The 25892-nt window shown below is 31.5% G+C and overlaps 1 protein-coding gene across 1 annotated transcript; it reads right to left on the bottom strand.

The window, feature by feature from the left end:
- Nucleotides 1–17157: 17157 nt before the first annotated feature.
- On the bottom strand, nucleotides 17158–25217 carry LOC128158609 (uncharacterized). The gene is made up of 8 exons (XM_052821538.1): nucleotides 25070–25217; nucleotides 24121–24353; nucleotides 22817–23053; nucleotides 21700–21915; nucleotides 21161–21257; nucleotides 20734–20915; nucleotides 17640–18287; nucleotides 17158–17523 (listed from the first exon to the last, which is right to left on the bottom strand). The coding sequence occupies exons 1-8, from the start codon at nucleotides 25215–25217 to the stop codon at nucleotides 17287–17289; spliced, it is 1998 nt and encodes a 665-aa protein (XP_052677498.1). The 3' UTR covers nucleotides 17158–17286.
- Nucleotides 25218–25892: the final 675 nt, after the last annotated feature.

Below are 25892 nucleotides of genomic sequence, written 5' to 3'. Positions count from 1 at the left end.
GAATTTATACACAAAATCGTAAGGTTACACTACTGTTTTAAATCAGACAAAAAGCTATTTTAGCGATAAAATAGATGTCACTGCGATAAAATCGGGTTGTACATTGCGCCCACATTAGTGAATTATCAGGCGATATCTACAATGTAAAATTAGTTAACATATATTTATTAACATCGAATGAAATAAAACAACACTATCCCGCGGTTTCCACAAAACAATGAACAGAACAATCGTAGTTTAATAAAATCGTCTGCTTGAATCTTAAGGCCTCCTCAAATAAAGTAATATTTGTCCAGTTCTTAAACCTTGCCAACTTTATACAGTTTGTGTGGCTCCATCAAAGCGACACAGAATATTTGAGTAAGTAATCAGTAATTTTCAAGTCCAGAATTAATCTAACCTTTGACACGTGTTAAATATGAACTTCAAAATAAACGGGATAGTGTTTTAGCTTTTTTTGAATTTTATATCATTAACAACGCGGAGGAAAGCCTCATCGATAAATTAATGAGGCTGGGTCTAATTTGTTCTGCCATGTTTTAATGAAATTTTTCCCATGAATTTCTACAGAAATAATTATTATTTTAAGATGAAAAAAACAGGCATTTATCACATCGTATGTTTAGGGGGTCATCTCAAATTTGATTGATTTTTATCATAGAACCCTATGGGATTTTGCTTGAAATGTATCGGTTTTGCACATATTTTTATTATTTTCTAAACTTCTGTCCTAGAGATTTCTTTTTCTGTTCTACATATGAAAATTATTGCTAAAAGGCATCAAATGGTCAATTAAAAATCCTTTTACCTCCTGGTTTGTTCCTAGGGTCTTATCAAGTTGTTTTTTGTTTGCCCAATTTTCCAGATTTGTCAGATAATGGCTACTTTGTATTTGACAAGAAGGAAATTATGAACTTTTTAGTACTACTAAAACATTCAGACATATTCAACTAGTACATAAATATATAGCATCACATATTAAGGGTCATTGATATAAAATGCATGGTAACTGTCTTGAAATACATGTATAAGGCCATTGTTTGGCCGGGTAATAAAACGTGCTGAACCCTTTTCACGTTTTTAACCCAAGCACAAATATAATTATACTTTAAGACATTTATGCAAATTCATTTTACAATGTGATATAAATTTTACGCCTTAAACGAGCTATTTTCAGCAAAGAAGAAGGTACAGTTTCTTTTAATATTTGCCCTAAAATTCCAAAGTTGTTTAGATCTCCTAAACACATATACACATATAAAATCTTGAACAGGTGTGTATATAATATGCCAAATTATACATGTACATTTTTATCTTGTTTCAAAAAAAAATTATGACTTCAACATTTTGGCAAATATCTAAGGTTTAGTCAAAAATGGTGAAAAATTGCACATTTTGTCATAGCTTTCTGAAAAGGAAAATGTGTCCGCAGCCGTCTCCCACAACAAAATTAATATATTTTATGTGTTTTAACATGATACAGTTATAATGTGAGTTTCATCGTGGGCGATGGCTGCGGACATAGTTTTCTGTTCAAAAAACCCCAGAGGAGTTGGTGTCTTGTGCTCAGTTTTATGAAAATTACGGGAAAATGCACTGTTAGTGATGTCACAATCATCCTTGTGAAAGTCTAAGCAGATAAATATTTATAGATTCTTGTTTGTGGGTATTTTTGTGTAAATAAATGTTTCATATCTGACCCTCTAACGATTCATTATATATACGATACCAATTTTGAATAAGTATTTATACAAACTCATTGGTTACAATAAAGGGGAAGGAAAGTAAAAAAAAATTCACATCACAAAGTGGCTTAAATTACCACTTGAATTTTGCTGTAATGCACGTTTAAAGAGAAATGTTATTTGCTGGAGGTTGACATGATAAAGATTTCCTCTGTCCTAAAAATGGAGAAATAATTATATTGACGTAACATCGTCTATTCTAGTCTTCAGTAACCTACAAAATCGTTATATACTGAAGGTTGACATGATGGAAAAACCTTTTGTAATTAAAGCCAAACAAATAAATTATTTTGACGTCACACCATCTATTCCGGTTTGGGTTTCCCTATGTAATGAACACGATGATATGAAATAAACGCTTGATGATGTCGTAATCAACTAAGTAAAATTAATAATGATATTTATGTTCACATGAAAATCTAAAGATTATTATGTGCCTGTACAAACTGTATATAGTTTTTTGTTGAATAGATGGCAAGTCCGAGTACAACTGAATAAGAATGTTATAATTGTAATCAGCATATTTTAAAAATGCATTCACAATTCTCTAAGTTCGGAATTACCATGATAAAATAACAACAGCAGACACTTCGTTGCTTGGCATATGTTTACGATTCCTACAACTACGCGATCGGATATTCCACTAACACTATGACAATCATGTGCCCAAATGTATTCCTCAAGTCAACACATGTTCCTTTTATCATTGGTTTGTGATTTAGCGGAAAGTCAAAGACAAAAGCTCAAGTCGATATTAATCCATATTTTTCACAACTCGTTAGTTTAGAGCAAATATCAAAATTATCTAGTACATGTTTAACTGACCAATGCTATGTTGATAAATCTAACCGAAACGGATGTGTGACGTCATAGATTTGAGTTCAATGGCAGCGCTCAAAGAGGATAGAAGTTAAAATTAAGCTATCGATATTTCTTGATTGAATTATTGTTTAATTGAAAATACATAAGATTTCCAAACACAACGGATGTTAGTTATTTGATTTATTGTACTACATGTACATATTTTTGGTTTTCTTCCCCTTTTATAATAGCTCAATGTGTCATTTCATGAAAACGTTTTCAATAATCATCAACTGAGCCCGGATATCTGTAAAGAAACATCTGCAATTTGCATTTACTTCCAGTAAAGCCCCGTTTAAAAAAACAATTTTACAGGTATTGTACCTAGCATGTGTTTTATATGACTGATACCAAATGAATTTTTATTTTGATTAGTATAGTAAAGTCTTAACTTCGAAAAATGGAAATTGTAATGTATTATTGGTTACTTGGTGTCATATGGTGATAAGGGCATCGAACGGTAGTACTTGTACTTGGTCACAGAGATTCGCCAACAAATCGTCGAATTAATGCTAACCGTTTGAAATAAGCCTGCCAGCAGGTGACATGTCACACCTCACGCCTTGGAGACAGGGAGGATCAACGCAGAATGTTTGATAAGTAAGAGGGGATGATATATGAACCAACAACGCACTTGTCCTGGTAGAATTGAAATTTAAAAATTGAGAAAGATTAAATAAGGAGGAGGTCAATCATCCCAATTAGATATAGATATTACATTCATGAAATCATATGTCAGAGGTAAAAAAAAAACAGCTTTACTACCAAAAGATACAAACATTAACTGGACATTGAACAGTTCAACACATCACTATTTGAATCAGAAAAGAAAAAAAGATGGGTTGGAAAAAAAAAGAGAAAGGAAAAAGGAAAAATGAATTACACCAGAATCAGGAATTGATAAAGGAATAAGGAATCAGTCTTTGAGTATTATGAGGGATAATTTTGATCGGGTGAGGTCAAATCCAATAAAGCCCGAAGGACTTTATGATAGATTTGACCATGCTCCGACCACAATAATAACCTCATAATATTCAAATAAAATTTTCTTATTACTTATATTAAATTAATTCTAATAAGTACACTCTAGGACAACATTTTAAAACCACCATTTTACACGAAGCACATGTTATGTATTACTACGCGGGGTAGCCAATATTGTTCCTCTGTTATGCTATAAGACACATCTACTGTGTGCCGCTCTTCAATGTAATTTTTGAGCCATATGCTTCAGAATTGATTTGTAATGTTATCATAGACAATGGCACTTCAAAATGCAAATATTAAAAAACGATACTGAAGAAAATACTAACAACGACGCCATTCAGACTAATAGATAAGCTGCAAAAAACATGATCAAAGAAGTTTAGAAAAGTGCTCGGATTGAAAAGAGTACATGTAACTATTCCTCTTTACTTAGATCATATCGATTTTAAAACAGGAATTCTAATTCCATTGACAGGTTGTTTAAAATTTGAGGGTGTTTTATTCATTTTCATATATTTTTTTTAACATTTTGTTATTGTCAAACTACTCATCTTACATTTGATGACACGTCTTTGGCCGTCATGGTAAATGTCGAATTCCAGACTTCCGTTTCATTCATAAGCGTATTAATTCTGAAGGTATAGTTGATTCCTGGGGATGCCGTCTCTGATAGAGTAGTTCCCACTTCAAAGTAAATGGCATCCTCACCCGTGGTATTGTTAGAGTAATGATAACCTTGGAATACAAAATCAAATGATTTTTTGATTTTTTTCCCTAAAGAAAACATTTGTAATGTAGTATAATGAACTTAATTCAGTTGAGGCTGCTGTCCGATATAAAATGACTAAGAATAAAAAATACTGTACTCTTTTTGAATAGCTCTTAATATATTAAACAACTCTACGTTATTATGAATTGATTTTGTTATTCAGTGTTATATTTAATTTCCTGCATTCTTCGATGGTTGTCAATTTATTCTTATTATGATATAATCAGCTTGAATGAATAATACAGATTTACAATTATCAGATACGTGACTGTGCACTAAATTATATTTTCTATGCATCATTGTCATACATCTTTATTCTCTCTCTCTCTCTCACTCTCTGTATCTGTATCTGTCTTTAATTATTTCTGTGTGTATTGATTTCTCTGTTCGGTTTGTCTCTTTGTGGGTCTTTGTTTCCGTGTATGTTTCTCTCCCTGTCTGTCTGTCTGTCTGTTTCTCTGTCTGTCTGTCTGTTTCTCTGTCTGTCTGTCTGTTTCTCTGTCTGTTTCTCTGTCTGTCTGTCTGTCTGTCTCTCTGCTTCTCTGTCTGTCTGTCTGTTTCTCTGTCTGTCTGTCTGTTTCTCTGTCTGTCTGTATGTTTCTCTGCCTGTCTGTCTGTCTGTCTGTTTCTCTGTCTGTCTGTATGTTTCTCTGCCTGTCTGTCTGTCTGTCTGTTTCTCTGTCTGTCTGTCTGTCTGTTTCTCTCTCTCTCTCTCTCTCTCTCTCTCTCTCTCTCTTAATATTTGTGTGCGTGTCTACATGTGTGTTTTTGTTTATACTTTTGTATCCTCCAATCTCTCTTAATGTCTCTATCTGTGTTATTCTTTCTTTTGTGACTGTCTTTTCTTATATGTTGTTTTCAAAATAACTAATGATAGCATATAATATGCGTGATTAAAGATAATTTACCTCTATTAACCCACGAGACCGGTAATTTCATTGTTAAACCACCATACTCAACGTTAGGAAAATGGCAATCGCGATTAAAATCCCACCAGGTCACACCCTGAAAAACGAAAACCACAATGTTGCAATGGATACAATAGTTATTGCAAACCTTGTTGCATAAAAAGAAGCAGGTTAAACAAAAAGCATTGTTTCTCTTTCATTAATGGTGGCCGTTCTTTTTTATATCAGGTATGAACACTTCCAATATAGTATGCTCTACCCGGTATATATTTGAAAATTATCGTTTATCTAATAGATGAATTATCTATATTTATTTTATCGTTTTGTTACAATGGTAGAGTGCCTTATCAGCCAATCAAATTGCATAAAAAATTAAAAAAAATAATGAATGAATTCTTCTTAGTTAAAAATCAATTGTGCATAGCTTTTATAGTCCCACTGCTGTCAATAAATGAAGACAATTGTGAGCCCTGAAATTTCTAAAGGAATATACTTACTGGAAAAAAATGGTTACCAACTGCGACGATTTTTAGGTATATTGATACAAGGGAATTGTGCATCATTCCAGATTCGTCGCTAATTGTGACTGTTAAAAGTGGTTTATAAAATGGGATCCAATGTGAAAATTGAACTTTTGTCACTCTATTTTTCTCAGCAGTGATGAAAGTAGGAAAAGACAAGTCCACATCAAAATAAGCCGTCTTGTTGTTTTTCTGTTAAAGAAAGCGTAAGAAACATCCTACATTGTATATCAAACATCCTACATATTTTTGCTTAAGCATTTTGACGTCTAGTTTGTTCATATATATATATATATATATATATATATCTATATATCTATATATCTATATATCTATATATATAAAGCACTAAAAATGGCTAACGACACGAACAATAGAAATTGTCAAATTTTCGGGACAACCAGTCCCTTCTTCAGGACCAAAAAATAAATTACATGAGTACAAAAACAAAGAAAACAAAATCAAAAGCTACTACAAAACTACTTAAGAAACTATATAATAGACTATATAATGATAATAATAATAATAGACTATATAATAGTGACTGTAAAGCGATCGGCGACAGTATCAACACCTTCTTTAAGAATGTGAACAAATATTTATAATGTAGCTGTTCTTTTTTATAGTTTCTTAAGTAGTTAAGTAGTAGCTTTAGATTTTGTTTTCTTTGTTTTGTACTCATGTAATTTATTTTTTGGTCCTGAAGAAGGGACTGGTTGTCCCGAAAATTGAAAATTTGACAATTTCTATTGTTCGTGTCGTTAGCCATTTTGAGTACTTTCTATATTCAGTTTACTGGCTTAGTATCTATATATTAGATCCGACACTTTAAAGATGGCTAGTGTTGTTGATTCTATTCAGTGCTTTATATATATATATATATATATATATTGATTCGGACAAGAATGTCTCGACGTCAATGGATTAATAGCGTCACGTGATTGCCTTATAAATTTCTTTACATTGCGAGCATCAAAATTTATACGGCAACATGGCGGACGTAACGTTATTTGAGCTGATTTTTTACACAAACGATCAACCATAATTTTTAAGCCCCAAAATATTTAGAGTAACCCCCTTTGCCCGTGACGTAATATTATCAACCTACAATATGGCATCCACGTTTGCAAGGTAAAAAATTGGAGAATTAAGCTATGAATTTTAATGTTTTGTTTTATCTTTTGTTTGTTTACATATCAAACTGTAGGTCCTCGACAAAACCAAACACTTATTAGGTTTGTTACTGACTGTGTACAGAAATTTGTGGGATCGGTAGAGTCCATAGTCTATGGACTTTACCGACCCAACACATTTCTGTACACAGTCAGTAACAAACCTAATAAGATATAATATATATATATATATATATATATATATATAGAGAGAGAGAGAGAGAGAGAGAGAGAGAGAGAGAGAATGAGAGAAAAAAAAGAGAGAGAGAGAGTTCAACCGTACCGGTAAAGAAGTTCTCGCTATAAATGATATTATTTGTTTTAAATGTTGAGTTTCGTTCTTTTTTGATATAGTTAATGTCACTTCAGTGGTCATGTTTTGTCCGTCTTTGATATTCGCTGCATTGTGGAAATAGAGATTAACGTTGCAGACCTCTGAGCGTTCCTCAACAGTATGGATTCCAGATATGTTTGTGGATAATCTTAAGCGACCAGTCATACGATTCCGAGTATAACCAGACTACAAAATCAATGGAAGTATAAAATTGCAAAATTAAATTATCTTAATATTTCCTTATAATGCATTCATCAAAAGTAATAAGTTAAGAATAAAAAAAACCCAGAATAAATAAATAATGAAATATTTTTAAAAAACTTTTTAAATATATACACCTTCTAATCAGTAAGATAAAAAATATTCAAAAATTATTTTGGATGCTAATGGGAAATTTTAGAGTCAAGTAAATTAAACTTTGACCGATTATCAAAAACAAAGAAAAAAATAAGTATTACATGGATGTTGATAAGATATCAAAATTTCAAAGGCTAACACTTGACTTCCTCAAAAGATTTAAAAAGTGTTAATCTGGTTTTATATATTTTGAAACGTACATATTTTAATTATTGTCTTAAAACAGAAAACATCTAATCAGGAAAAGTTTTCGAGATAATCGTTTCAAATATTTCACGTAAAAAAACAATTATTGAATGTCTTTTGCATAATTATGTAAGCTTTTATGAATAAAGGCTGTGTAACGAAAAAGAGTTAAGAAACAAACTATTTCTCATGCATGCTATTTGTATACTTCCAATTATAAGTTACTTAACATTATTTATCTTCAATTAATTAACACCCACAGCCGTAAGACCTTTAAACGTTTTTGAAATCGTTGTCGTAAATTATTAAAAGTACCCTGATATAAGGTAACAGACAAAAAGCAAAGCATATGAAGGATAACCTAAGTCGATATTTTTATGAACATTATATTGGAGGGTATATTGAATTTTGAGATGTTCGATTTACCTTTTTATGGATGAAAAAATATAAATTTGTTAAATATGCTATTTTGAAATCAACACTTAGGTAAAAGGATGCCATCATCAGTGAGTTTTTATTAAACATGCGCCATTTAGAAACAAAGGAAATTTCTTAATTTTAAAGTGTTTGGATTTATTTCTACATGTACATGTAACTTTTTGAGTAGTCAATTATATAAAGAAAATTTGAAGAAAAAAGTTAAATTACAGGTAATATAAGTTTTGTCTTTGGATACAAATATATCCAATTTTTTCCCATTATCTTAATAGTGTCTGTTTGGTAGGGTAAAAGTTGAAATTGACATCCCTCGAAAACCATTGGCAACCTCCGCTTTGCGTCGGTTTACAATGGTTTTCTCGGGATGACAATTTTAAAAGTTACCATTCCAAACAGACTTATTTAATTTATTATACCGAATGTCTTAATTTAAAAAAAAAAATTACTGCTTTTATATTAATATGACATGAATTCTACGGCGATCCGTACGTGCATAATTTACGCGCATGTAACGATTCGTCGTGTTAACCGTTGCTAAGTGTGTTGTTAACCTAAAAGGAAATACAACGGAATTTCAACTGTGTCTAAACCAATCAGATATCAGTCTTTAACAGGAAAGTATAATAATATGTATCAACAAATTAGAATAGAACTAATATTATGTTTCACGCATTAAAAAAAAACATGTGTTATGAACAAGAAAGGATAGATGGCACCTTGTGACAAGTGTTTCTTTAGAGCATCATTTAAGCATGTTATATGTTACACAAGTTTAAACAGATTTTAACATGTTTAAACATGTATTTATGCGTTTAGCATGAACAGTTCTAGAAAAATATATTACATATATACAGATGTAATGAAGTCATGAGTAACAGGAAACATGTAATTTAATATACCTATTTTATACACATGAATATTGTCTGTTTGAAAACATAGACTATTTTAATGTTAATACTTCCCCACTTGTTAATACTTTTATTCTTCCATTGCAATGGAAAAGTTATCGACTAAAATGTAATTACTATACATTTTCATGAAAAAAACCAAACACACCTCAACTTCACTTGGAGCAGTTACCAGACGTACAGAATCACTCCTAACCCCCTTTCCATGGGAGCAGTCTGGATCACCTACATCTATACAGGTGGTCAATGCATATGTTTTGAGTAGAATTTGGTTATATGTTCCTTTCGGGTAGGCTGCTGTTAGCACAAAATCAATTCGCATGCCAATGTAGAGTTCTCCCGAAAAATCACCATCTATTGAAACATGCAAGCTAGGACTTTCTAGAAAAAAAATTGACAAAGAGCTTGTAAACTTTGCAATTGTTAGTTAAAGGATCCTAAAAAACAAATTTTGTAAATTATAATTTTTTTTAGCTTTTTTAACAAAATAAGTTTTGACATATCATTGTTTTAGACGTTACAATTTGGAAAAATTGAATGCAACCAATTTAAAAAAATAAATTCTCTTTGGTTTAAAGCAGTATTCATCGCAAATTGGTTGCATCATGTTTTTCAATTCTAATTCGTTGCACTTGTGTGACATGTCTTAGACTAACATGTTATTATCATCATTACCTTCCATGGTTTCGGAAAGTCCATTCGTTGTCTTTGGTTCCACGGTTGATATTTTATCCTGATAAACAGCTGGACTCCTTTCATACATGTGATATGGGGTAACAAATTCAAAAGAGAATGTTCCGCTTTGGTTGGTAAACGGTTGTGATTTATCTATTGTCTTTTGGAAGTTTGTACCAGTAGAACGTCTGACAGACGATGCAGTTGATGTTGAAATGATGGGCCTTGAAATGTTCTCCCCAGTGTGTGTCATACAATCAGTTGTGGAAGAAAAAAGGAAATAGAGTAGCACTGTCAATAACAAACATAGTCAATTCACAATTGCAGCAATTCACTCAAAAAAATTCTTATTGATACGCTCAAACATTCATGTTTTTATTTTTTAAAATAAATTATTTGTATTTTTCAGTTCAATAAACATAATGTAAAAAAAGTCAAGCCAGCATTTTTCTAACTACACAATAATAAAAACAATCAATGTCTTTACTTAACATTTTCATATGCAGGTAGTCACATCTAAAAAATTAACATGCATATGACTTAAGGATATATTATATAATTGATTTGATAATTATTTGTTTTTAACTTACCATGGAGAGATACAGATGTTCGCGTTAATACACGCTTATCCATTATTTTGATTGTAAAAGCTGGGGGACGGTGCGGCAATTTATGATATCAGACTTGTCCTGGTGTCAATTTAAGAACACATATAAAGGATTCAGTTTTAGTTGTAGGGCCAGGAAACTGAATATGGGGTTCAAAGATATACTGCGTAAATAGGCTCTACGATATATTCCTTTTTTGTCGAGTTAGTGTGTTTTCTTCAAAAAAGAGTCTTACATCAATATATCAATATGATTGCATCAATATTGATGACTTATCTGCCTTAAATTAGATTTTTTTTTAGTTTTAATTTGTTATAGATAAAGACGGTAATACGTTTTATCAATTTGTATCAACAACTTTTTTATTTTACATTAGTGAATATTCAATTAGAATGAAATAATGGAATATAATGATTAAATACCATCCCCCCCAAAAAAAAAACCAAAAAAAAAAACCAAACCAAAAATCAAAAAACAAAACAAAACAAAAAAAACAGCCTCAACGCACTGGAGCTTGGCATGATAGTATCAAAATCCACCAACAATATAAGCAAACATGTTACAAAAAAGCATAAAACCATCTACTAAAAGTTTTCATAGAGTATCTATTTTTTTTTTGAGTTCCGTGTTTCCTCTGATCATGATCCATAGCGTTTATATTCGTGTATGCTCAGATCCTAGGCCTGCTTTTTATTTTTTGGGGAATTTTGATTTTGAACCGTTTTTGTTATCACTATGTCATTATCTTAATATGAATAGATATAATACTAAGCTGTTTGTACCTCTGTTATAACATTAAGAACCATTATTTTTACTGCTCTATCGCACATGCAGATTTGTGATAAAACAAAGAAATCTGGCTCCGGGGCCATAAAACTTATACGAGCTCACTTTCGATCTCAGTCTCACTTTTCCACTATACATTCCTTTTGTAAAAGTGAGACTGAGATCAAAAGCGAGTTCGTCTAAGTTTTATGGTCCCCAGGCCAGACCATATATTTCCGGCCCATTAAGAATTCTTTTTTCATAAAATGCATTGATTGTTCGATTCTGCTTATTTGTTGAGCAATATGAGAGAAATATATATTTATGCAAAGCAATATACCCAAAAGCAAATCTAACTTATGGGATATATGATATTTTATTATATAATGATCATTGACTTCTGAGTGTATATATAAGAGAACTTATTTCTTGAATATTACCACCACGCTAAAAAGTAAATATTTTACCGGCTTTGATGATGAAAATTAGCAAAACAATCAGACGTTAATTATGTGCTATGGATGGTTTACCGCCATGATAATTAATTTTCATTTCTTATTAAGCATCAAATGTACCATTTAAGCAATTGTAATGATTTTGAATTCAGTATTTTAAAAGCAAATCGTTAAGTAAAGGCTCATCCAAGAATCATGCAAAAATGAATATACATGTGATAATTCAAATGAAACTAAATATATTTCCGTTATTATTAATTAAAGCAAAGAAATGACTTTATTTAGGCATCTCACAAAATAATTGCTTGTTCTGATGTAGAAAGAAATAATACACGAGGTTAACGTTTAAGGTTTAAGTTCCCATTTTTAAATAATTATATAGCAGAAATAAATTTTTAAATCTCAACTTTTCCAAGCAAAAATGTAACCAAATATAATGCATATTTTTTCCCCTAAATTTTGATGACTTTAAAGCTGAACACCGCTCGTAAATAGGCACTGTCCGCCATATTTCTCTTTCAGCACCGCTCTTCCTACACCCCTATATAAGCCATAGACCTCTTAACAGTTCAAAGTATATCGCTGTAGAGGTCTCACCTGTGTGGACGTAGATCTTGCCTCGCTATGTTACTCGGTCGCGATGAAATTGTCAAGTTTTACGCACTTTTTCAAACCAGGAGAGTACTAACATCAAATGAACTGGTCATTGCATTATTTACAGACATAATATGCACATAAATAACAATTAAATGCATAAAAATCCAAAGACAACGAAAGGACCACTACACGTCGGCCACGAGTTTCAGATGTGCAATCGGGTGTAACGAAATCGAAGGGTTTATATACCAGGTACCCGTGTGACGGTTCCTATTTACGAGCGGTGTTCAGCTTTAACGTGTATACCTGCAGAATGACAGGCCTGACAAATATAAGCTGTGTGGGAAATTTTAATCTGAATCTACACTTCATTTACTGGAAAAGTTATCCTCCTTTGCTTTTTGCTCGAAACTCGAAGCAGAGTTGTGTTTCTTTGTTTAATAGGGGACACTGTCCCCAAAATGGTAATCTCTTGAGAAGCTTCAAAGATCTATTCTTTGTTATCTTTTTTGGGGGGTAATTGTTCCCTTTGCTCAGAATCAGACACGAATTAGAGGTAGTGAAACTGGTGATTGCCACAGATGCCTCAGATGACATCTTGTTTGGAATGTTATGTTGGTAAATGAATAAATAAAAAAAATAGAAATTTGATAAAAAAAAAGTAAAGCAAACATCTTACAATAATTATTTCTCTAAAGGGTGATACTACAAATAAAAGGGAAAATGGGATTAGGGGAAAGGGCAGGGGCTAATAGCACTAAGGCGATAATTTTTAATGATTGATCGGAAAGAACACGTTATCGATTTGTAGATCAATTTCATCTACGTATTTTTTGTTTTTTTATACGTGTTCATGTTAACATAAAATATTATATCTAAGTAAGAAAATTAAAAAAAAAATTAAAAAAAAAATCTCTATTAAAATGAATTTTAATACATTTTTCCTTAACTGTGATAGAGATATTTCAATTCAGAAGTAAACATAAGTTTAACAGTAAAATTCTTGCTACTTTCTGTAAAACCAGATACCTGTATAACATATAAAAAGATATTGTTTAATCAAGTTTTGGTTGCTATAGTTACCAGAATTTGTCAATTACATGTACAAGATTCATGACACGAACTTTTTTATGTTTTTTTTTGTTTCATGGAAATCTCAAATTAAATTTGGAATTTAAGTTTGGAAATATACCTTTTTATGCATACTAATTTTATGTTTTGTTAAAATTACAAAATTTGCAATATTTTTTTCATATGTTGGAATATTTCTAAAATTAAATTAAAAATAATCATATTCCAGCTGATATGCCTTATCTCTTTTATTAAATGAGGTTTTAGTTTTAAAGGGGCATGGTCACGATTTTGGTCAAATTTTATTTTTCTGTTTTTTATATTTACAATGCTTTAGGAATGTATTTTTAATGATCAAATGAAATTTGGGTGCCAGTCGATGAGTTTTAAGCAAGATACAGGGCTCACAATTCCTCGTCATGTAAACAAGGCTCATGCCTTGTTTTTGTTTACATAGGTTCAATATACCAGTAAAATCTTTTTCAAGCTGATTTGTCTATCTTCTTATTCATTTTAAGCATAAATAAACAGTTCCTAACGATTAACGCATGGATTTGAAGTCTAAAACTGGAATTTTCACTTCAACATTCAAAGTGTTAACAAAAGCTTTGTTTACATAGCAAAGAATTTTAAGCTCTTTAACTCGCTTATAACTCAACAAATGACACTCAAATTTTTGTTAAATGTTAAAAATGCCTTACTGAAGCATTGTAAACATTAAAATTGAAAAAATAATTTTTTACCAAAATCACGACCATGCCTCTTTAAAGTACTTTCAGTTGGAACGATAAGAATTGATCTGCTATCTACAACGTTCTAGCCATTAGTAGTGATGGACGTTTTACGTTACGCCTCATATGCAACAACGTAAGAGGCGCCTGTTTTTCTACTGGTAAGAGGTAAAAAAAAAATTCATACCCCTATCATGAAATTAAAAATCTTTTATTCATGATAAAATTTTTGTGATTTAATTTCAATTATTTTCGTTATAATGAGAAGCTCAGAATACCTTGTGTTCTGTTGCATTTCTCATAAAAAAGTTAAAGAAAGAAAAAAGTATATGTTGTCGCTGTATTCTTTCTTTTCTTTCTTTTGTAACGTGTTTTGAGTTGGGTTCTCGGGGATAATATATATGAAATCAATTTTCCTCTAACTCTACCTGAGTTAATAATAATTGGTACAATGATTTTTCTCCAATTTGGTAACGTTTAAATCACTATCAATAATAAACGGGGATAATGTGTGAAGTGGGTTTTCTGTACTGTGTGTCTTTACCCAGTTCCTATTGAGAGAGAGATACTTGGTGTCTCAATCTTCTTCAGATTTACTACACCAAACACCTCACCCCAATTCCCTGGGTTTCTTGCCACTAGTTTCTATCTAACCCTACCTCTTAACTCTTCTCTCTTTCTTCTTTCTATTTTCTTTTTTCTATCTTGTCCTTTCTACTCTGCTGTTCACAGACGACTCTCCTAGACTCCACAGCACAGCTGTTTATATAACCTTGGAGTAGTCCACTCCAAGGGTATTCAGGTTATTCCAATTCCCCACCCAAATCTAATTCATCACAACGTTTATTGTAATAAGGCATAATCATTACACTCTCTTATTTTTTTGCTTTAAAAATGCAAAATTCGACATTATTAAACCACTCCCATCCAAAAGAATTATTAAATTGGTAGATAAAATCCCAGAACATGTACTTTCAACTTATATCAATGAGACTAATTTATTTAACATAGTTAGAACATTAAAATAATAAGCATCATTCATTCCTTTATCTTTTATAAAGGATTTGTGAAATACAGTCCCAGTAAATTGGCTAAAAAAATATGATCATAGTTTTTGGATTTCTCTTTTCATTTTGCATGTACTTACTCCTTTATATATCCATACTCTTAGAGAATTTTTTTTTCTGCCGTAGAAAATACAATTACATGATTATAAAAATCTTTGAAGTACAGGAACACATTAAACTATATTTTTTTCCTTCATGCAATCGTGCATTGTATGTTGTCAAAAACTGTCTTTATGTAAAAAAAGAAATCCTTGATGCGCTCAAATTGAATTTTTTAAAAATTCAAGAGTCCAGTGGCTCTTCCCCATTATAAACTGAAAAACACTTACCTGACGAAACCTTTCATAGTTCACAAGTTTTTCGTTTTTGGCACGCGTGTCACGTGACATAGATTTCGCTAAACGTGTTCAACGTGTCATTACATGACATCTACCCTCCTTAACAAAAATTCATAATTTGTAAGTTGTGTTTTCAATATATCTAATTTCTGATTGCTAAGTTTCTTACCAACTGGAAGGGATCGGGCGTTAATCAAAGTCACGTGATTTGTAAACTAGTCCAACTTGAGGTGTTGCCTATGTTGTTTTTTGTTTTTATCAAATAAAGGTTTAGTTTAAAGCTTTATCAGTTGAAACGATGATTATTGTTCAGCTATCTACCAAGTTCTAAACGTTAGTAGCAACACATCTGAATGAATCGCGTTAAATCTCATACAATCCAATCAGACTAAACCCAACAGAAAGTAAATCCCAACCCAACCCTGACTTAACTTTCGGGGTTTACTCTGGGTTTACGAAAGTTGACCCAGAGTAAACCTAGAGTTAACCCAGAGTGGACACAGGGAGTAGAGTAGACTCCGATCATAGGTATACCCCCTGAAAACAGATGCTTCATGTGGTTTTGAAATATCCAAGAGGCAGGAATTAAAGACAGTAGAATTGTAAGATACAAAAAGGGTCTGCTAACCAGTGCGAACAGTGGACCATAGAATGAAACTCTGAGTGGATTCAAAGTAAACCACTAGTGGACACATATTTTAAAAAAGCAGACCCAGAGGAAACCCAACATATATCTCGAAAGTAAACTCAGGGTTGATCGGCATTGTATTTAAAAGTCACCCGTATTTCTACTGGTAACAAGTAACATAAAAAGTTTGGACCCTTACCATGAAATAAGAAATATTTTATTCATGATTTAATTTTGTGATTTAATTTCAATTTTTTCGTAATTATAAAAACCCCCAGTATATCCTGTGTAAAGACAAATAATTAGGAACATTAGTAATTCGTATAATTGCCGGTTTTTTGTTGATTTTTTTCAAATTGCACTATCGTTTCACATACCCAAAATTCTATATTATCAAGCCACTCAAAATCAATTCAAAATCAAATTCATTTCTAAATTCTTAAAAAAAACAAAATTTTTTCTTAGTTCTTATTTTTATTAATGCCGAAATTATTATGCAACTCTGGTTGGTCTCTTTTTATTTTTATTTTTTTTTTTACAAAAATTGAAATTATAATGCAGATTGTAATAAATTGATATTCAAAGAGATCTTCGGTTCATCCATTTCGACCTTATGAGATAATTTTGAGACAATAATTCTGAAAGTTTTAATGCAGTTAGTAAAGTATGAACTTTTAACCACTGGGATTATGTTTAATGATTTCCTTCTGTTATTGGTAGACACTGAATGTAGGAAGACAAAGAACCTGTCATCTATGTTAAAACCACTTAAAGCGACGGTGTTAAAATGATAATCCTTCCAAGTTATAGGAGATACATGCAATAACAAATTAAAATACTGCATCAAAATAGCAATATAACTATGAACACCCTTTTTGTAAGAAATTTTTGTTTTAGCTATCAGGTATATGTCAATAAAATTCATCACAATCATATATATATATATATATATATATATATATATATATATATATATATATATATATATATATATAAGAAACAAGAATACATGTTGCAAAGTAAAAATTGCTTTAATTTCAGTTTTAAGCAAAGCAACGTTTCTCCTAATATCGTTGTCCAATTTTAAAACAGAAATGTTTGATAGTAATTCTCATGTTTCATTAATTGATCAGATACAAAAAAGAAACACTTCATGACATAATAATTAAAATGTGTTTTGAGCTCTCAATTCGCATAGCCTCCAATATGTGCCTTTTTCTTGGTTTGCCATAAACAAGCTTATTTCGTGACACTCCTGGTCTTCTCTGCAATTACATTCATATGTACATTCCACGAAACGACTTACATTTTGAATATCTTTATACACGAACTCGCATAGAGCAAATGGCTTGCTTTCTTTGTTATTCAAACCGAGATTAGCACTCTTCACTGGATAGGTCACCTATGAAAATTTAATGATTACAAAAGAATTATGGAAGCCAATTGATATTTCAACATATAAATAGAATGATTATTTGATATGATTATTGAACATGGTGTACCATACTGGATATCTACCTGTATTAAGTTCTGTCCATGTGGTTTGCATGAAATCTGATCACCCACAACTGTGACTTGGAACGGTTTGGGTGCAATTTTCAACCATAATACACTGAGCGTCAACCAAAACCAAGGTGGCCTCTCGCCTTGTCTTGGAAGCTTTATACAAGAAGTATAATTGCCATCTACGATCTTATTTAGTCCCGATGAGATTATCCCTTCTGTATCGTGTAACACCATCGGTGAGTTTAGTGAAACTTTGTATTCAACTGTGCGATTATTGCTTTCAGCTGCAACTGCGTGTATTTTTCCAAATTTCGTGTTTTGATCTACTCTCAGATTCACAAGAAGGTACAAGTATTCAGGGGTATCTGCTGTGTTTACGAAGTCAACTATAACATATTTTCTATACTGATAAAAATCGTTATTCATCTGAAAGGGTTCATCGACCGAGGTGCATAGTACCCCATCAGATGTACTGTATATAGACACACTTTCGATTACTAGAGAGTTGTCTTCCGTCACAGCAAATGTTGAAACATTCAGATATATAGGATTAGAAAACAGACTTGGAATTGTTACTTGAATAAGCACTGCGGCTTTACTAGTTGGATACAGCTCGTTCAAAGTTGGACGATGCAAGCTTATGTTGACCTGAGACATCATCTTAGGAAGAAAAAGAAAACATGAACAGATTACATAATTCTTGTATGTTTGAGCGCAAATGTTATAATTAACAAATTTTTTTTGTTTCACTTTTGATAATTAAAAAAAAGCCTTATTATTTTAATCAAGTAGTTGTGGAATTTTGAAAATAGACATTTTAATGATTTTAGTATAGCCGGTGTAAAGCAGAAAATTGACCCCTGTAGAATAATATGCAGAGGAACATATAAATATAATACACAAAAATACCAAGCATCCCTAAGAATCCTGTATTAAATAGCAAACCATACTTAAGTAATTCAGGGACATAAATTTGTGGTGTTCATTTTTTTTTATCGTGAAAATAGGCTGAGTATATAAATTTTTCCGTGATATATTCGCTCTCTCACTTCTAACATACTCACTTTTTCATTCCATATTGTAAAACTTATATTAATAAAGCGAAGTGTAGTTGCTTGTGATATTTGTGAAACAGAATGCCTAAGCAGTAAACCTACAATTCATGAAACAAAAAACATTAAAAATGTAAGTTTTTTTCAGTTTATTTATTGTTTAAAATAGTATCTATAATATTGTAATTGTTATTGCAGTAAACAGAAAGTAACAGAAATCATAAACCTTATTCAAATGAACTTAGTGAAAGAATGTGTATATTTTAGAAAGGAAAAAATCCTTTCGTTTTAACACAATTTTGGCAAAATGTACCAAAGTTTAGTTCTCATCACAGCAAGTAACTTGCATCTCATTATTAATGAAAACACATTGAAATAATTTTAAGATACTAGTCACTATATAATGGAATTCTTCTATTTATTGGCGATGAAAGAATAATATACTATATATTGATTGTGAATTATACTTGCAATTACGTTTATAATTCCCCCCTTCCTTTAAGTACTAGGTATGCATGTGTAGCGCCCAGAATTAATTAAAAAAACCAAATTCATAAAAGGCTGCTCCAGCTTTAGGAATTCTTTCTCGAATGATCTATCCATTAAATCTTAAGCTCTAAAATACCATTTCCGTTTTACTTAAAAATACATAACACACTACACTTCAGTCCGCTCCTACACAGTGATCACATACATGAACTGTGTTAACTTTTGATTAAAATTGCAATTGAAACTTGCGTTGAGTTCTTCAACAGTTTTCTCTATTCTCATCTCTAGTGTAGACAAAATAAGTTCAAATGAAAGTCTTTCTTTCTCACTTTCTTCTGTGCCAGTTCTTCTTAGATAATTTATGAACTCTTGAGTCTCTTGTTTATATTTCTTAGAGAGTGTAACAAGATTTTCTTTCACTAGAACAGAAATTTTCTCTTTATTCTTGGACTGTAGATAATATTCTATTTCACTGTCCATTTTTCTTTTAATCTTACTTAAAGATGCATATCTGTTGTTGACATTTTCTTCATACATATTCTTAAAGAATAAAATTCTAAATGAGGACTATGTAATGCTACTCTTTTTACCTCACAACGTTTCGAGATTTATTATTTCATTATAATATATTCGATCAATCTAAAAAGTAACGTACTCTATGATCAGCAAATACAACATTACAGCAAATTTTTAGAATATTCACGTATATGTAATGCGTGAAAAAACATAAAATTAACGTAAAAATAATTTAAGAGTCCGTAATAAGTATAATTAAGTATTCAGTATCCTACGCTCGCTGTCTTCCTAATCTTTTTTTAACGAGAATATAGGTAATTCATCCAATGACAATATTTTTATGTATGGGATATTCAAATATCTATTCTTGTTTATAAGACGGGTTATTTTTCGACAGGGTTCTTTTTCTTCATTTTAACATGAAGAAAAATTACCCCTTGATCTTTTTTCTTAAAAAATCCAATTCTTCTTCTTTACGACGAAAAATGACCCCTGGTCATTATTCTACGGGGTTCATTATTCTTCATTACACCCGCTTGTCTGCTATGATAGATATTTTTGGTATTACAGAATTTCTGTTGATAATATCTGACAATATTGGGGAATCTATTTTTTTTATTATTAAATATTTTGTACAAGAAATATTTAGGTATACTTTAAAGTACAGCCATGTTACACCTACACATTTTCACTAAAAGGATGCACAAGTTACATCGTTAAATTTGAATATGTGTTTGTGGGGTACAAGCTCATACAATGTAGGCATATTTAAATTAAAAAAATACAACTTAATTTACATATACACAATTATCACTCTAATTATAGTAAAATGTAAACCATTTTTATTTATTTCTCAAGATTTATTCACTATTTCATTCAGTTGTTAAGCCAAACACAGTTGATGATAGAAATGCGAATATACTTCATAGAAATTGATCTTACCATTGTAATACTTGGCTATTAGTATGAATATTAAAAGAAATTTTATTTTTATTATTCATCATTTTAGTTTTTGAATATTTAAGGAAAAAAACCAAAATCTGCCTCACATCTGATAATGAGGTATCCGTTGTTGTCATGGTAACACTGGAATTCCACACTCGTGTACTCTTGATCATCGTATCAATTCTAAAGGTGTAATTCACACCCGCCGGTGCAGACTCGGAAAATGTAATGCCTGCCTCCAACTCGAATCGATCGTTAGCTGTTGTTTGTTCCGTATAGTAGTAGTCTAAAATATTTAATGTCAGATAACATGATAAAGGACAACGTTATCTTTTCATGTATGACACCGGCAAAAAATCTTTAAGTATAATGCTACACAGTGCCGTGTGTAGCTAGCAGATACATACATGCATATTTATAAATGCCCAATTCACAGAGAATTGTCGAAAAATGATACGATTTTTAACCAACAGATCTTTATTTTTTAAAATGCAAAATATCTCATATATTTATTTTCCAAAAATTACCTACTTCTATTGACCCAATGGGATGGAAATTTCAAGGTTAATGTTCCATTCTCAAAGTCTGGAAAATGACACGCGTAAATTAAATCCCAATATCTCACACCCTGGAAAAGATAAGTAATAACTCAATCACATTGATTTAAGTTATAGTCATTCTAGTGAACAATTTTCGATATTCTTTGACAAAGTAAGTCTTAAAAATAATTATGTCAAATATTTTTAAAATTAACTTTTGTATTATAGGCCTATACAATATTCAATATATAATAAGATAAACAACAGTCGCCTTTCTACAGGCGTTTACAATACAATGGAACACGCTTATAACTATGCACCAGGAAAAGTTGATTCAGTTTTGTTATAAGCGTAATTGGTATATCCGTCAACATGTTATATACCACGTAGTAATAAAAATCACTCTGCTGTAAGCGTCAATTCATAATGAGTGAGTTCGTCATAACCGTGTTCGACTGTAGCACTCATAACACAAGATATTATTCTATTCATAGCAACCTATTTCTGAAAGGTGTTACATAGGCTACTTACGGGAAAAAAGTTGTCACCAACGTTGACGACTCTTATATACATGGAGGTAATGAAGTTGAACATTGTTTCTGATTCACCGTAAATCACAACTTCAAGAAGCGGTCTGTAATATGGAATCCAATGAGTGAAATTGATTTTGGTGACAACCGTTTTTTCAGCAGTGATGAACTTCGGGATCGAAAAATTCACATCAAACATAGCTGTCTTATTTTTTGCCTGATGAAATAAAAAAGCAATCTTTAGGCAATCTGGCCGGTGACGTTTTTTTATAAGTTAATACTTAATTACATCAAACATATAAATGATATAACTAAGTTGGGGACAGCCATTTGTGGTATTCAAAAATTTAGTAAAGTAAGGGGAGAGTATAAAAAAAGAACAGAATGCAACTACTCTACATGTAAATGTAATTCATGCTTTGCATGTGGCAGCAATCTTCTGCTCTATTTACCAAGATGAAGATGGAGTTGTGCAGAAGTTAGAGAGGTTTTCTAATTTTGACTTCAAATTTTTTATTTCTTAACAATGGAACATAATTTTGGCAGAAATAAAATATCGAAAGGTTCAAACTTCTGCTTTTTGATGTCATGTGACTCTAAATTTGTTGACCTTTTTTAAATTTATTTTGATCATAATGTCTCTAAACGAAACGTAGACGAATGAAAATGATCCGTTTTAGTCAGATTTAATGTCATTGTCACAATTATAATACTTCAGATAAGTACTTTAAATAAGTATAGTTCATATAAGTCAAATCTTAAAATTCATAAGAATGAATTTGAGTGATAACGAACAGTGTTCAAACTCAAAATTTCAAAGGTTAAATACAAAACTGGAGCAGAACAAACACGGACCCCCTATAAAAGTTAGAGGTAGGATCTGATGCCATTGAGGAGTGAGTATCCTCCGCTGACATTATTTACCCGCTGTGTGCTCTTTGTCGAAAACATTCTATTCAAATAATTGATATTAAGTAAAGTAAAGAAAAAATTCTTTACCCTCATCAAAAAGATTCTGCTTTTTTTTTCAAATGATATGTCCATGTTATATTGACCCACTTACAGGGGTTGATGTTTTTGCTTTAAATGTCACGGCCATGTTATATTGACCCACTTACCAGGGTTGACGTTTTTGCTTTAAATGTTATATTTGTGGCTAGATACGCCCATTCGTCCCCCTTCAGCATTGTAAGATATGCGATAGTGGTAATAGTTTCACCATCCATTACGCTTTCTCCATTGTGGAAATACAGAGTTACGTCACAGACGTCAGTCCGGTCGTCCTCTGTATATAATCCAGATATATTGACTGAATGGCGCAGAAACTCGGCCTTCGGAATTCGGAAAAAACCTGACTGAAATATTCAAAAGAGGTAATATTTTATTATTTATTTGTTTTGTTTGTTTTTCTGGGTTTTTTATGCGCACACTGACCAAAGGAAATTCGAGGGAGAAATCCAAACAGTCCTCATTGTAAATTCAAACTTATCAGGTGTAATTTATATATGTATTTTGTTCATTAGCCGCAAAACTAATAAAACCAAATACAAAAGATATGTGGGGGGGGGGGGAGGGGGTAAATCTTATTCACAAATTAAAATTAGTGATGGCCAAAAAAAAAAAAGGCCAAGAAACAATACGTAAGAGTTGTCTCTGACCAAAACACGCTCATCTACCGAATGTTAGCATAAACGTATCAGAACAGCTGATTTTAACAAGAATGGTACATACAATGTATACACTCAACAAAATTCCGAATTGTTCACACTTGTAGAAAGAGCTTTTTGAAATTTATTTATGAAAAAAAATGACAGCAACGATTGAAATCAATCACCCGTGAGGAAACGTTCAAACATTATATTGGTAGTTTTCTGCGCATGTTTGACATGATTGCCAACATATTTTGTGATTGATATGAGTCTTTAGTGATAGTTTAAACAGAAAAACATTTAGCCAAATTGGTCTTTGAGAAGAACCGTTTGAAAATTGGAGTCTGTGTTTTTCTACACCAATTTGGACGTACTTTATATTAGCTGTTTATTTTGTCATCAACATTGTTTTAAATATCAAGCAACCCAAAAGAAATGCCATTTTGAGATAACTTTTCTCTTTTATAAGTGTAACGTTATTTCCATCGGCAAGTTAAAACAATCCAAAAGCTCTGAACATAATTAACGATACCTAAAGTGTTTGTGATATTAAGATCAAGGTCTCTGGATCGCAATCTGAGGTCAAGGTCAATACGTCGTTTTAACAATTTAAAAGTTAACTGGAAGCCCGGACGACAGGACAAAAAAATTATTATTTTATTTATTAATGTGTTTATTTCTCATAGTAAATGCATTATCCTGTGTGAACACTTGGACGTTTTGTTGAGTGTGTGTAACTTCGTGCCCTAAATAAAAGATATAATTTTAATAACCTTTGAGTTAAGGACAGTCTTGAAAGGTTCGTTCCTTGCACTCTTAACATCACTTCCCCCTGAACAGAATAGGTTATCAACATCTACACAATCGCATTCTGTTTCAATTCGGAGTCCGATAGAGTCGTAATGTCCTTCCGTATAAATTGCTTTCAGGACACCTTCTGCTTTCATGCCAACATGAAGCTCTTTAAGTGAATTATTTCTCATCTCGATAAACAATCGGGGATATTCTAAGACAATAAATGTATAAAGATAAGTGGGCATAATCAAGTTATGGTAAACTTTTTTTAACAAAAATTAAAAAAAAAAGAGTTTATATTAATTTTGTACATGTAATTATATAAATGGTGCCTGTTTGGGAGGGTAACAGTTGAAATTGACACCCCGAGAAAACCATTGTCAACCGACGCGAAGCGGAGGTTGACAATGGTTTTCGAGGGGTGTCAATTTCAACTGTTATCCTCCCAAACAGGCACTATTTATTTTGTTATACTGAATGTCTTTTTTAAAATTTTAAGAAAATTTTACTGCTTTTATATAGGAATAACGTGAATTCTACAGCGAACCGTACGCGCATAATTTTCGCGCATGTAACATTATTTAATGTTACCCGTTGCCAAGTGCGTTGCTAACGCTGAGGGTAATAGTAAATATTATTAACTGCGTCTTAACCAATCAGATTTCAGTATTTAACATGAAAGTATAACAAAACAATTTACTGACCGACACGGGTTTGATTATGCTTATTATCACCTTTTTCATTTTACTAATTGATTAGACTTACAGTTTTACTGATTACTGTTTTAGATATGAGCCAGTCAAAATCTATATACATGATCTCTTTTTTTGGAAAAAAAATCTTACTATTGTGCTTTAAAATCAAATAAATATACACTTACGCAACTTATTGGCATACTACATGATAAAGAAAAGTTTTATATACAACCTATTGCTGTTTTTGTAGGTGCATGTGGTCCACTTGATGTCATGGGTAACGCATTTGATGCAATCGATGGGTAATCATTTATATACTTTGAGGTAACCGTGTGGTATTCTAGTTGTGTTGAAGTTTCACTCTTGTTGGAGTCCACCATTGGAATGTTGGAAGGATGTACTACAGTTAAAGCAGTGCTTTGCACGATCTGCGTTGTGAAGTTTTCATCAGCCTGTACTTTGCCAGCAGTTGATATATAAAGTAAAAAGCATAGTCCCACTACAAGAGTAGGAATTTTTTAACAATCTATTCAACAATCAACAGAACGTATTGTTAAATCACAATCGTAGATAAATATGCATTGGAACAAATATCAGTGACGTAATTTATGATAGCTATCTTTTTTAATCATTGCAAACAATGGAAATGTGTGGTAGAACTGTTATAACAAAAAGTATAAACACATTTTATACAGTAAATGGCATTTCAAAATGCTTATTCATTTGTTTAAATTTGATTAAAAAGTTCTCTACAAGTATATTTTAAATCTTTGAGAGCAATTTATGAGCTGTATTTTTTAGAATTTTATTTTGCTGCACAAACCTGCTAGTATGATAAGTCTACATGTAACTTAAACTTTTATGATAGATAAGATTTAAAAAATCATTAATTTTTGTCAGAGGAAAGATTTCTCTTCTAAGGAATATAAAGCAGATCAGTTTTTGTACAGGCTCCGATTTCACAAAAAACTTAAGTTTTTACCTAGTAAGTTTAATCTCAAACCCTGAGAATTTACTCAGCTGAGATTTTTCTCAGCATTTCACAAATCAAACTT

The sequence above is a fragment of the Crassostrea angulata genome, chromosome 8, assembly GCF_025612915.1.
Source record: "Crassostrea angulata isolate pt1a10 chromosome 8, ASM2561291v2, whole genome shotgun sequence".
NCBI classification, from domain to species: Eukaryota; Metazoa; Mollusca; class Bivalvia; order Ostreida; family Ostreidae; genus Magallana; species Magallana angulata.
The sequence above is the reverse complement of the archived record's forward strand: the minus strand, read 5'-3'. Positions and strand labels throughout refer to the sequence as shown.